The following is a 13,041-nucleotide window of genomic DNA, read 5'->3' as shown; positions in this document are numbered from 1 at the left end:
GCACTCGGGAAGCTTCGCCCTTATTTATACGGCAGGCCTTTCAATGTGGTTATACTGACCATCACGCCCTTTGTTGGTTATCCTCCTTAAAAGACCCGTCTGGACGCCTTGCCCGCTGGGCTCTGCGCATTCAAGAATGCGACATACACGTCATATACCGCTCAGGTCGCAAGCACACTGACGCTGACGCTCTGTCCCGCTCTCCGCTGCCAGACGACACGGCCTCCCTCTCCGCCATTAAGGCGGTATCCTCGGTCGACATCGACACCTTCGCATCAGAACAGCGCAAGGATTCTTGGGTGGCCTCTCTTTTGGATCTCCTTTCTGGCTCGCCTGCATCTTCCATCTCCCGCTCCCTGCGTCGCCAGGCTGTCCATTTTGCTGTCCGGGATAACCTCTTGTATCGACGCAACTGCCAGCCCGATGGCCGCAAGTGGCTCCTGGTTATCCCTAGGATTTTGCGTTCCGACATGTGCGCGTCTTTCCATACTGACCCACAATGTGCACACGCAGGCGTTTTGAAGACGTATGAGCGCCTGCGGCAATGTTACTACTGGCGAGGAATGTTTACTTTTGTCCAAAAGTTTGTCCGCTCGTGCCCGCAATGCCAACGCCGCAAATCTCCGCCTCATCCGGCCCACGGTTTATTACAGCCGCTTCCGTGCCCTGCTCGTGCCTTCGACCGTGTGGGAATTGACCTGTACGGGCCGCTACCGCTAACACACGCTGGAAAACGATGGATTATTGTCGCAGTTGATCACCTTACACGCTATGCTGAAACCGCTGCTCTACCTGCAGCGAACGCCAGTGACGTTGCATCCTTTCTGCTCCATTGTTTCATTCTTCGTCATGGCCCACCTCGGGAGCTGCTGAGTGATAGAGGCCGTGTGTTTCTGTCACAGGTGGTTGGAGCTCTGCTTGCTCAATGCCGCATAGTTCACCGCACCACCACGGCGTACCATCCTCAAACTAACCGGCTTACAGAGCGTTTCCATCGCACCCTTGGTGATATGCTCGCAATGTACGTTTCATCGGAGCATACAAACTGGGAAATCATACTCCCATTTGTCACGTACGCAAATACGGCTACACAAAGTACTACAGGCTTTTCTCCATACTTTCTTCTCTACGATCGCGATCCTTCTCATACCATCGATACGGTTTTGCCTTATACACCAGACACGTCAGAGTGTGCTCCCGTTTCATCCGTCGCCCGATACGCCGAGGAATGTTGTCAATTAGCCCGAAAGTTCCCCTCTGCCGACCAACAACGACAGAAAGCCAATGGTGATGGCGACGCTACGAATCCGAACTTCGCTCCCGGCACACTTGTCTTGTTTTCCGTGCCTTTTACCACGCCTGGACTTTCGACAAAACTTCTCTCAAAGTATGATGGACCATACCGCATCGTCGAACGCACCTCTCCGGTCAACTATGTCATAGAGCCGCTTACATCGACATCCGATAAGCGCCGCCGTGGACGGGATGTTGTTTATGACCCACTCGTCTCCACGTCGTAAGTCGCCAGGATGGCTCCGCTTTTGCACCGGGGGTAATTGTAATGAAGAAGAGCACAAGAACAAGGTCAGTCAGATCGTCTCTTCCATGCTTGCTGTGCAACCAGTGGGCCAGCCGGATCGCCAGTGCTTAGCACGAGTGTGAGCCGTTCGGGCAACCAGCTGTTCCTGCTGTGCGTCACCTGCCCTCTCGGTTACGAACAGACGCTACCATCTGAACTGTTCAGTACACCCATTACAAAATAAATAAATATAAAAAATTATGAATTAGTGTGGCAAACATAGTTTGCGCGCAGCCGCCAATGCATATATTTATTTTTCAATTAAATTCGCAATGGTAAACAAAAATACACCTAAGGAGGAAGGAAGGAAAACAAGAGGTGAAATATGAACGCTCAGCAGATGTTCCGACTAGCTCGCTCTGCTCCGTCGAGGCGCGTTCGTGACGTGGCGTCGCAGCCAATGGGAATTCAGGTGCCGTTTCCGTGCTACGGAGGCTGACTTTTTCGCTCAATGGGCCATTTTATGCTTTCGCATCGAAAACAAAAAAAAAACGCTGGTTAGTTTGACATGAAATGACCAGTGGGGGTCTTACGGTCTAATTTTGCAATCGTGCTCACTCCCTATTCATAGTGGGCCCGTTTGTTTTGTAGACTGTTTGCGCACTAGTGTAAAGAAATGACCCCGCCTCCCCCTACTGGTGGTGTACCCGAGCAAGTATAATAATTCTGCGAAAAATTGTACACATGTAGACTCCGGATGAGCACAGGTTTGAGTTTGATGGATACCTACTATGGCTGAGTGAGCTCCCTTAAACGCGACCACTCCCGCTCGCATCGACAAACGTACTGCCGAACTATGCCTCGCTCAACGCCGAGAGGCGAAATTTAGCTTTGATTGCGTCATGCATGGCCGGACAACAGCGCAATCTACACAGGCGGAACATAATCGAGTAACGGCTTCTTTGCTATAGGCAACGATACCAAAGTAAGGCGCGTGGGTAGTACGGTTGCAAAGATGCAAGCTATAATAGAATAGCATGTTTTACGTCAAAAAATAAAACGAATGGGAGTGCAGACGCGAAGGAGTGTGAAACTTAACATTAACTGGCGACATTTAGACGGCGCCAGGTATGTTTTCCAGCCTGGTTGCGGAATGTATGACGGTGCTGAAAGATGTGAAATCATTTGATTTAGAAGGCATATTGTCCGTAACTTGCTTTTGCAATACCCGCCGTGGTTGCTCAGTGTCTATGGTGTTGGGCTGCTGAGCACGAGGTCGCAGGATCGAATCCCGGCCACGGTGGCCGCATTTCGATGGGGGCGAAAACATCCGTGTACTTAGATTTAGGTGCACGTTAAAGAACCCCAGGTGGTCGAAATTTCCGGAGTCCTCCACTACGGCGTGCCTCCTAGTCAGAAAGTGGTTCTGGCACGTAAACCCAATCATCTCTCTCATGCTTTTACAATACTTTTGCGTTATTTAGGAGGGAAGCGCTAGTGTTGCACCACAAATGTTGGATTAGTGTCTGGTGGCCATTCTGGCCCGCAAGACAAGTACCACAACCGTACATTTTCCTTTCAGACAGAAATAAAAGAAAGATTACAGGTAAAACTTTTATTGGAAGTCCAATATGCCCCATTCTGGGGCACAAACAACTCGTTGTTTGATTAAAGACAAAAGTGTCATGAAAAGGCATCATTTGGGCAGCTTGCTAGCGGCCGCGCTGTCTAAAAGCCAGACGACATCGCCTTTGGTGGGCTGAACCAGCGACGCTGGCAGGCGCGGCTCTCCTTCCTTTGCGTGAAGCACTTTCTGAAAATGGAAATTTGTATTAGTAGAAAGGAAACCACCCTAAATTAGTCAGTGTGCTAAAATGCCACCTAAGTCGAAGAGTCGTCGCTTCGTTCCCCCGCCCCCTTCCACTTTCTTCCCCTGCCTGTGAGAGCATGCGCTTTTCTTTTCCGTTGGCACGTTTCCTCACCTTCCCTCGGCCAAGTCCGAACACCGTCGTACCACAGAGTTACCATGAAAATGGCTGAAAGAACCAAAGCTATTCGCTTTAAAACCGACGCGCTTGACCTGCATTTCAGATTTCACCGAACGCCGACTATGCACGCTGCTATCGTTGTGCTTTGAGCGTGACTTGCTTTTTTTTTTTTTTCCAGGTCACAGGTTCACCCAATAAAGAGTGTGTCATGGCTTACAGTTTCTGTTACTGTGGCTTTCACCGTCACTAATACGTGGCATCTGTTGGAGGTGCGTCATCATTTATGTTTTGGACACACCCGCAAAGCCAAAAGCACAAGCCCGAACCGCAAAGGTCGGACCATCGAACAAGTCGCAGGCTACAAAACTTGCACCCGGAGCACGGAATAATACCCGAGCGGAGAAAAAAATCAAGATCAAGTCACCAGCCACGATGACAGCCCCAGCTCCATCAACGATCGTGCTTCAACAATCCAGGGAGCCACTTACTTCACGTGGAGTTTCATCGGAAACTCTCCTGCTCATGCCGACGCGCTTGACCTACACGTCAGATTTTGACGATCGCCGACTGTGCTCGCGGCTATGCACAGGTTTGCCCAATAAAGGGTTAGTTTTGTGACGCAGTATTTGTACTTCACCATTAGTACAATGTGACAATATTGCATTTGTGTCTCGTTTCAGTAGTGTCGTACGTTGTCACTGATGTCTGTGCCATTTCAATTCAGCTCCTGTTCTCTATAAATACTGCAAGGTTCCTATGCACTCTAGAAGGTCTTCATGCTCCATGTGTTTTGTGTCCAAACTATAAAATGTGGTTATTAGTTAAATAGAGAGTTCCTACATTCATAACTTGTAACCAACTGCCTCAGATTGCTTGTTTATTTTACCCCACCTGAAAACCCATGATGAAAGGCTTGGTTTTTAGAGCTGGATGACTTGGTTGATTAACAATCAAGTAACTTCTTAGTGATTCATACATGGTTTATCTTGCAACAAGGTTATTCAATTGAACCGTGCTAAAAAGATTTGCTTAGTGTGCCGCCCAAAAATGCTTCTGCGCATTTGAAAATATTTCGAAGAACAGTAGCTTGTAGAATTGGGTTGGTTGGTATATTGCTGAATTTGAAGAAAACAATGGTAACTACAGGATGGTGATGAAATGGTTACAGTGGTGACAGTGCCGTATTTTTATCCTCTCAACACTATCCTGTATTGAGCGGTTTGCTTCAAGTTCTCTTGAAGTAACTTGCCTTCCTCAGAAGTAAGGTAAGTAGTAAGTAAGTACAGTGATGACTGTTGTTCAGAAATAGCATACAATAGCAATAGCAAAATACATATATTAGGACCGTATGGCAGCGATCATGGAGAACGTAAAGAAACAAACGGTGCAGTTTTTTTAATGCGTAGTTGCGAAACATTTCCAAGCCGCATTTTATTAAAGTAAGCTTACCATGCAACGAACACAAGTCAACCTGCCCGACAAATCTTAAAACGCAAACATTATCAAAGATAAAATAGTGCAATAGATAGGGCAGAGCAAGACAAAACCACACAAGCACTCTCTATCCCGAGTAGTGCGCTGTTTTATTCCAGGCAATGCTACAATTAAAATTAAATTATGGGGCTTTACGTGCCAAAACCACTTTCTGATTATGAGGCACGCCGTAGTGGAGGACTCCGGAAATTTTGACCACCTGGGGTTCTTTAACGTGCACCTAAATCTAAGTACATGGGTGTGCAATGCTACACCACCTGCCTATTCTTACACACTGTTGAAACAAACACTATTCATAAAAGGCAGCCCCCCCGAATTTGCAGAAATGCCTGCGTTACAGTAACAACACACTAGCCAAACACAGGATCTTTTCTAAAAATAGTGACGTTTCGCAAACCACTGCAATGTCCTGTAGATACCTGCTTTGTGTAGGTACAACCCTGCTTAAAAATCCCTGTATTCCCCATAACTACTATATCCAATAACATCACATAACATTGGGGAAAAACAGGCTTTCATAATGATGTATGGGGTTTAACGTCACAAGGGCCAATAATGGCCAAAGAGCGCCAGGAAAGAGTACGAGGTATGTTATGATGCGTTCAATAGCGAATGACATACATGCAGTACCTTGGCTGTATAGTGGCCTAAAACATTGGCTGTAAAATGTGTAAAAAATGCTGTATCTTTATTAAAATTATGTCAAGTGAAGCAAGCTATGAACAAAATATATATGCTGTGAAGTGGTTGTGAGAATGAGATTTAAGAATATTCGGGTGGCAATAATACCTCATGCGGGTCCTTGTACGCAAGGGCAGGGAAGCACATGCTCTAACTACTGTAATGCCACAGCAGCCTCCCATAAGAGGCTGTCAAATGGTTCACTTGTGTGTATAACATGCAGTAAAGATACACCATTTAAAAAGGCTAAAACTGACTTGCTATCAAAAAGTGGCCCGATGCCAAGGAACATTGCTAGATGGAGTGGTATTTGCTGAGGGTATAGTAAATGGTAGTATTTTTTTTTTTGAGCTTCAATTTCACTACATTCCAATAAGACGTGTAGGACAGTCAATGTGTCATATTTACAACAGATAGGTTGGTCATCGCCGGTCAAGAGGCAAGAGTGTGTGCTACATGTGTGCCCTATTTTCAATCGACACATGATGACCTTGGTTTGTCGCGTTTTTATTATTGGTAGTGTTGTAATCGCGCCGCTGGCACGAGTTGTTGGGAACTCGGCGCTGACGCCCGTTGTTGCACCTGGGTCGCAAGCCCCAAGGGTAGCGTTGGCCTGGCGGCCTGGGGTACAACTGGAAGCATCCGAAGGTCCCGGCAAAGCATGAGTCGACTGGTAACAACAAAACAACTTGTTTATTCTAACATCGCAAAGAGTTGGCGGTCAGGTTGACCGAAGTAGAGAGACGGGAGTGCACTTTACTCAACAGAAGAAATCGGAGCCCTCCTTTGGCGTCCGGGGGCAGCTGCTTTTATACTCTCGCAGTTGAGGGCAAGAAGGAACCCCTCTATAGACGAGCACGTGACTGTGCCGCTCGGGCACAATGGGATAAGGTGACGCAGCCGTCGTGCCGGCGCCGTTCGGGCACAATGGGGAGGAGAAGGTGGCTCATACTGTCGTGTCGGCGCCGGTCGGGCACAATGGGGAGGAGAAGGTGGCTCACACTGACGTGTCGGCGCCGGTCGGGCACAATGGGGAGGAGAAGGTGGCTCATACTGTCGTGTCGGCGCCTGTCAGACCCCCTCGCTTCACAGTTGTTGGGAGCTCCTCTCCCCGGCTGCCGCGCTTCGACAAGCGTGGGCACCAATATGCACATACACTCACACACGCACATGAAGACACGTGGCATCGGAACATGCCTGGACGCGCTTGGCGGGGAGGCGTAGCGGCGGCGCCGAACGGGCCAAAATGTCTGCCGCTTTGTTGCAGCCGCGCCGGCTACACCGCGCGTCGTAGGCGAAACGTAACAGACCACCCCGCCGGGGGAAGGAGATCCCGATGGTCAGGGGTCTGCATCCGCGGTCCGGAGGGATGTCGCTCGATGATGCTCATAACCGAAGTCGGGCGTCCCTCGACGTTTCTTGAGCGCAGCGCACAGAGAAGGCCTCGTTCTCTCGTTCAGGTTCGCACGGGACACTGCAAAGTGACTTCGGGAGAGTTCACATTTTTGGTTGTCGTTCCCGGCAAGCGTTAGAACTACGCTGAAACTCAACCGCTCAGTCAGCAAGCACGGCACAACCCTCACTAAGCCCTGCCAGGCTCTTTCCCCTTTTATACCACTGCCTAGTTCCTTACAGTAGTCTAGCAGCACTCAGAACGCGTCCACAAATTGGAAAATTGCACTAGAAAGCACATCATCACTTTGAAACACTAAACAAAAGCAATATGTTAAAAATCCTGCCTCAGGAAGAAAAACATCAGTAACAAACAATTTTGAGGCTGATTCCTACGTTAGGGGCTTCGACTTAAGCCATCGGCGTTACCGTTGAGACTCCCCTTTTTGTAAGGCACCTCAAAGGAATATTGTTGCAAAGCGAGGCTCCAGCGCAGGAGGCGGCCATTTTTGGGAGAGATGGTCTGCAGCCATTGGAGAGGGCAGTGATCCGTCTCAATGATAAACCTCGAGCCGGCTAGATAGCATGACAATTTCTGAACGGCCCACACGAGACACGCACACTCTTTCTCGGTGGCGCTGTACGCCTGCTCACGACTGGTCTGCTTACGACTAGCATACAGGACGGGGTGTTCTACTTCTCCATTTTCCCGTTGGCACAGTACAACGCCCATGCCTCGCTCACTAGCATCGCACTGAACTACGAACCCTTTTGTGTAGTCTGGCGATCGTAGCACAGGCTGGCTTGTTAGTGCGCTCTTTAGGGCGCTAAAAGCTCTTTCCTTTGTCTCGTCCCAGACGACTGTTTGCGGCTCTGTCTTTCTTAGAGCATCCGTCAGGGGAGCCGCGATATCAGAGTACCTGGGGATGTACCTCTGATAGTAGCCGGCGACACCTAAGAACGACCGAATATCGGTCTTCGTGCGCGGTTGCGGGAAGTCTCGCACAGCGGCCACCTTTATTTCAGAGGGGCGGCGACGACCCTGACCAATCACGTGACCGAGGTAGACAACCTCGGCCTGTGCTAACTGGCACTTAGGAGCCTTGACTGTCAAGCCCGCTTCGCACAGGCGGGTTAATACTGCCCGCAAGTGTGCCATATGCTCAGACCAGGATGCGGAGAATATCGCTACGTCGTCTAAATACGGTAAAGCGAATTCTTGCTGTCCCCGCAACACTTTATCCATGAGGCTTGAAAAACAGTATGGCGCGTTCTTCAAACCAAAACTCAACACTTTAGGACGGAATGTTCCCATTGATGAAATGAACGCCGCATACCTACTAGCCTCTTCTGTAAGTGGAACCTGCCAATAACCCCCGACAAGATCTAGGGTGGAAATAAACTGAGCGTTACTAACTTTCTCAAGGCGCTCCTCGATGTTATGGATCGGATAAATTTGATCCTTAGTGATGGAATTAAGCCTGCGGTAGTCGACGCAAGGACGAGGTTCCTTGCCCGGTACCTCAACTAAAATCAAAGGGGAGGTGTAATCACTCTCACCTGCCTCAATAACACCGAGCTGTAGCATTTTCTTTACCTCAGCCTCCATAATATCGCTCTGGCGGGGTGACACCCGATACGCCTTGGATCGTACTGGCTCTGGGGAGGTAAGTTCTATATCATGAGTAAGGACAGAAGTCCTACCAGGCCTCTCAGAGAACAGACCTTGAAACTCTTGTAAGAGCTGGTGTAGTTTGGTTTTCTGCTCAGGCGACAGCGGTGCTTTACTGATAAGGTCACTAATGACTTGACCGGTGTCTTCCCTGTTCGTCACTGAGCCTAGTCCCGGAAGCTCGACCGGAAGCTCTTCAGGAACGTTTACCATCATGCACACTACTGCTTCCCTTTGTCTATAAGGTTTGAGCAGATTACAGTGGTAAACTTGCTGTGCTTTCCGCTTTCCTGGCAGACTCACCACGTAGTTAACGTCCGACAGTTTCTGAACAATTCGTGCTGGGCCCTCCCACTGCACGTCTAGTTTGTTGTTTAGCGATGTGCGCAATATCATGACCTCATCGCCCACCTCAAAACGACGGGCCCTGGCTGTCCGATCATAATAAACCTTGGCCCTCTGCTGGGCCTTTGCCATTGCTTCACCTGACAACTCCTGTGCCCTTCTTAAGCGTTCAAGGAGCTTAAGCACGTACTCCACCACGACTGGGTCGTCGCCCCTGCCTTCCCACGATTCTCGAAGCATGCGAAGCGGAGATCGCAGCGAGCGACCGTACACCAGTTCAGCTGGCGAAAACCCCGTAGCCGCATGCGGCGCGGTCCTTAATGCAAACATCGCCCCAGGCAGACACAGCTCCCAGTCAGTTTGATGTTCAAAACACAATGCTCTCAACACGCGCTTCATGACGGAGTGGAGCTTCTCAACGGAATTCGACTGTGGGTGGTACACTGAGCTGTGTAACAGCTTTACCCCACACCTTTCAACAAAAGTTGTCGTCAAAGCGCTAGTAAACACTGTGCCCTGATCTGATTGGATTTCCGCAGGAAAACCAACTCGCGCAAATATGGACAGTAGTGCATTGATTATCTCAACTGAGCTGAGTTCTTTAAGCGGCACTGCTTCAGGGAACTTTGTCGCTGGGCAGATCACAGTCAAAATGTGTCTGTACCCCGTGGCTGTTACCGGCAGAGGTCCCACTGTATCAATAACGAGCCGTCTAAAAGGCTCCGTAATGATAGGTACCAATCTCAACGGCGTCCTCGATTTGTCCCCTGGTTTGCCCACCCGCTGACAGGTGTCACATGTCCTCACGAAATGGTCTGCGTCCCGAAAACACCCTGGCCAATAGTACTCTTGCAAGAGACGGTCCTTAGTTTTCTTAACTCCTAGGTGTCCGGACCACGAACCCCCGTGCGACAAGCGCAACAGATCCTGACGATAGCATTGAGGCACGATCAGCTGATCGAACTCCACTCCTCTGCGGTCTAGATACTTCCGGTACAGGACTCCACCTCTTTCCACAAAGCGAGCATTTTTCTTGGCGATACCTTCCTTGACATTGCAGCGTATGTTTTCTAGGCTGCCATCCTTCTTTTGCTCGGCTATTAAAGCCGACCGGCTGACTTTTAGCAACCTATCAAGTCCGTCTGACGTAGGCGCGATGAGCAAATCTGCAGATAGCTCTTCTAACTTTCCCGTGTCGGGCATTTCCTCTCCAGTATCTGGCGCCTTCAACGCTACAGGCTCAATTTTATTCAGTTCGGGCATGCTCTGAATATCGGCTTGCTGCGCCTCTGACTCTTTTTCATTGTTTGATAACGTCGGCCCCGCAACCACCGCCTTTGCAGCGAGCTCCCGAACCTTCGATCTGGTTAAGGCCTGAACGCTAGCCTCACCAAACAAAAGCCCCTTCTCGCGCAGGAGGTGATCGGACCTGTTCGAAAATAGGTACGGGTACTGGGGAGGCAGCATAGATGACACTGCGGCCTCCGTCTCAAGCGCTCCGAAAGGTCCTTCAATAAGCACTTTTGCTACCGGCAGACACACGCTATGAGCTTCCACGGCTTGCTTGATCCATGCGCACTCGCCCGTGAACATATGGGGTTCTACGTAAGACGGGTGAACTACATCCATTGTAGCTGCGGAATCGCGAAGCACTCGGCACTCTTTCCCGTTCACGAGGAGGTCTCGCATGTAAGGCTCGAGAAGCTTCATGTTCTCGTCAGTGCTGCATATTGACAAAAACACAACTTTTGGTTTTGTTTCCGGACACTGCGCCGAAAAGTGACCCGGCTTCTGGCACGTATAACAAACGCGCGCTTGCCTCGTCTCGAACTGCTTTCTGCGTTCGGCTTCGGCTGCCGCCGTCTCCTTAGGTTCGGTCGCACTGCTTTCACTCGCATCCGCACTACGTGTGTTCCCCTTGGCTCTCATGGGTGTGAACTTTGGCCTCTCAAACTTGGAGCCAAATTCACCCTTTTGACCGTCCTTAGCTCCGCAAGCCCGACGCGTCACAAACTCCTCGGCTAGCTCGGCGGCTTTAGCCACTGTACTAACGTCTGGCCTATCCAAGACCCAGTACCGCACGTTCTCCGGTAACAGACTATAAAACTGTTCTAGCCCGAAACACTGCAGAACTTTATCGTGGTCACCAAACGCTTTCTCTTCTTTGAGCCACTCCTGCATGTTTGACATAAGCCTGTACGCAAACTCTGTATATGACTCACTTTTGCCTTTCTCATTTTCCCGAAACTTCCGACGGAAAGCCTCTGCTGACAGCCTGTACTTTTTTAGCAGACTCGATTTCACTTTGTCGAAATCCTCTGCCTCCTCTCTATCCAAGCGAGCGACTACGTCGGCCGCCTCGCCGGGTAACAAAGTGAGCAAGCGCTGTGGCCACGTTTCCCGAGAGAACCCCTGCTTCTCGCACGTTCGCTCAAAGTTAACCAGGAACAAACCAATGTCCTCTCCAAGCTTAAACGGCCGCATCAGGTCAGTCATTTTGAACAATATGCGTTCTCCTGCACCGTGTGCCTGACTTCCATTACGAGCGCGTTCCATCTCTACCTCGAGACGCTTCATTTCCAAAGCGTGTTCGCGCTCTTCTTTTTCTTTCTCTTCTTTACGTTCACGCTCTTCTTTCTCTTTCTGTTCTTTAAGTTCGCGCTCCTGTTTCTCTTTTTGCTCTTTAAGTTCGCGCTCCTGTCTTTTTGACCTCTCCTCAATAGTCTCAAGGCATTCCGACAGCTCGTCATCCTCAGCCTCTAACTCAAGAATAGCCTTTAGCAGTTCTGGTTTTCTGAGTTTGTCTGAGACATCCAGACCCAACTCTCTTGCAAGCTCCAGCAATTTCGGTTTGCGCAACGACTTCAAATCCATGGCTGCTCTGAATGCTGCTTTCTCTACTGCCTACTATTGTCTTGCCGCAAACTAACCCGGCAGCAACGACAACCACAATTACCAGCTCTGTTTCTGACACTAACAAAAGCCTGGCAAAGCTCAGAAGAAGAAAGTCCCGCACTCACCAAACCTCGCAGCCAAGAATTCAGCGCAGTCGTTCCGCTGCAGGCAACCAGTCATCACACAGGGCTCGTTGCACTGCTCCCGGATGGTCGTTGAGCTGCTCAGCATACAGTCAACTGCATATCTTCGCTGCTGGCCTCCGTTGTCGCGATCTCACCGCTGGCAGACAGTTGTTGTAATCGCGCCGCTGGCACGAGTTGTTGGGAACTCGGCGCTGACGCCCGTTGTTGCACCTGGGTCGCAAGCCCCAAGGGTAGCGTTGGCCTGGCGGCCTGGGGTACAACTGGAAGCATCCGAAGGTCCCGGCAAAGCATGAGTCGACTGGTAACAACAAAACAACTTGTTTATTCGAACATCGCAAAGAGTTGGCGGTCAGGTTGACCGAAGTAGAGAGACGGGAGTGCACTTTACTCAACAGAAGAAATCGGAGCCCTCCTTTGGCGTCCGGGGGCAGCTGCTTTTATACTATCGCAGTTGAGGGCAAGAAGGAACCCCTCTATAGACGAGCACGTGACTGTGCCGCTCGGGCACAATGGGATAAGGTGACACAGCCGTCGTGCCGGCGCCGTTCGGGCACAATGGGGAGGAGAAGGTGGCTCATACTGTCGTGTCGGCGCCGGTCGGGCACAATGGGGAGGAGAAGGTGGCTCACACTGTCGTGTCGGCGCCGGTCGGGCACAATGGGGAGGAGAAGGTGGCTCATACTGTCGTGTCGGCGCCTGTCAGACCCCCTCGCTTCACAGTTGTTGGGAGCTCCTCTCCCCGGCTGCCGCGCTTCGACAAGCGTGGGCACCAATATGCACATACACTCACACACGCACATGAAGACACGTGGCATCGGAACATGCCTGGACGCGCTTGGCGGGGAGGCGTAGCGGCGGCGCCGAACGGGCCAAAATGTCTGCCGCTTTGTTGCAGCCGCGCCGGCTAAA

The 13,041-nt window shown here is 50.4% G+C and overlaps 1 protein-coding gene across 2 annotated transcripts in view; it reads right to left on the bottom strand.

Annotated features, from left to right (window-relative positions):
* Window positions 1-13,041, bottom strand: part of Pgls (6-phosphogluconolactonase) — a 58,913-nt gene that overhangs the window by 26,461 nt on the left and 19,411 nt on the right. The window contains exon 5 of one of the 2 annotated variants that reach the window (XM_075699713.1): window positions 3,120-3,332. The exons of the other annotated variant lie outside the window; for it this stretch is intronic. Coding sequence (XP_075555828.1) covers window positions 3,216-3,332 — 117 coding nt within the window. The 3' untranslated portion in view covers window positions 3,120-3,215. Of the gene's footprint in view, window positions 1-3,119; window positions 3,333-13,041 lie in introns of those variants that run through there. 2 annotated transcript variants of the gene reach the window in all.

The sequence above is a fragment of the Dermacentor variabilis genome, chromosome 1 (genome assembly GCF_050947875.1).
Source record: "Dermacentor variabilis isolate Ectoservices chromosome 1, ASM5094787v1, whole genome shotgun sequence".
Taxonomy (NCBI): Eukaryota; Metazoa; Arthropoda; class Arachnida; order Ixodida; family Ixodidae; genus Dermacentor; species Dermacentor variabilis.
Note: the sequence above shows the minus strand (reverse complement) of the source record. Positions and strands in the feature narration are given on the sequence as shown.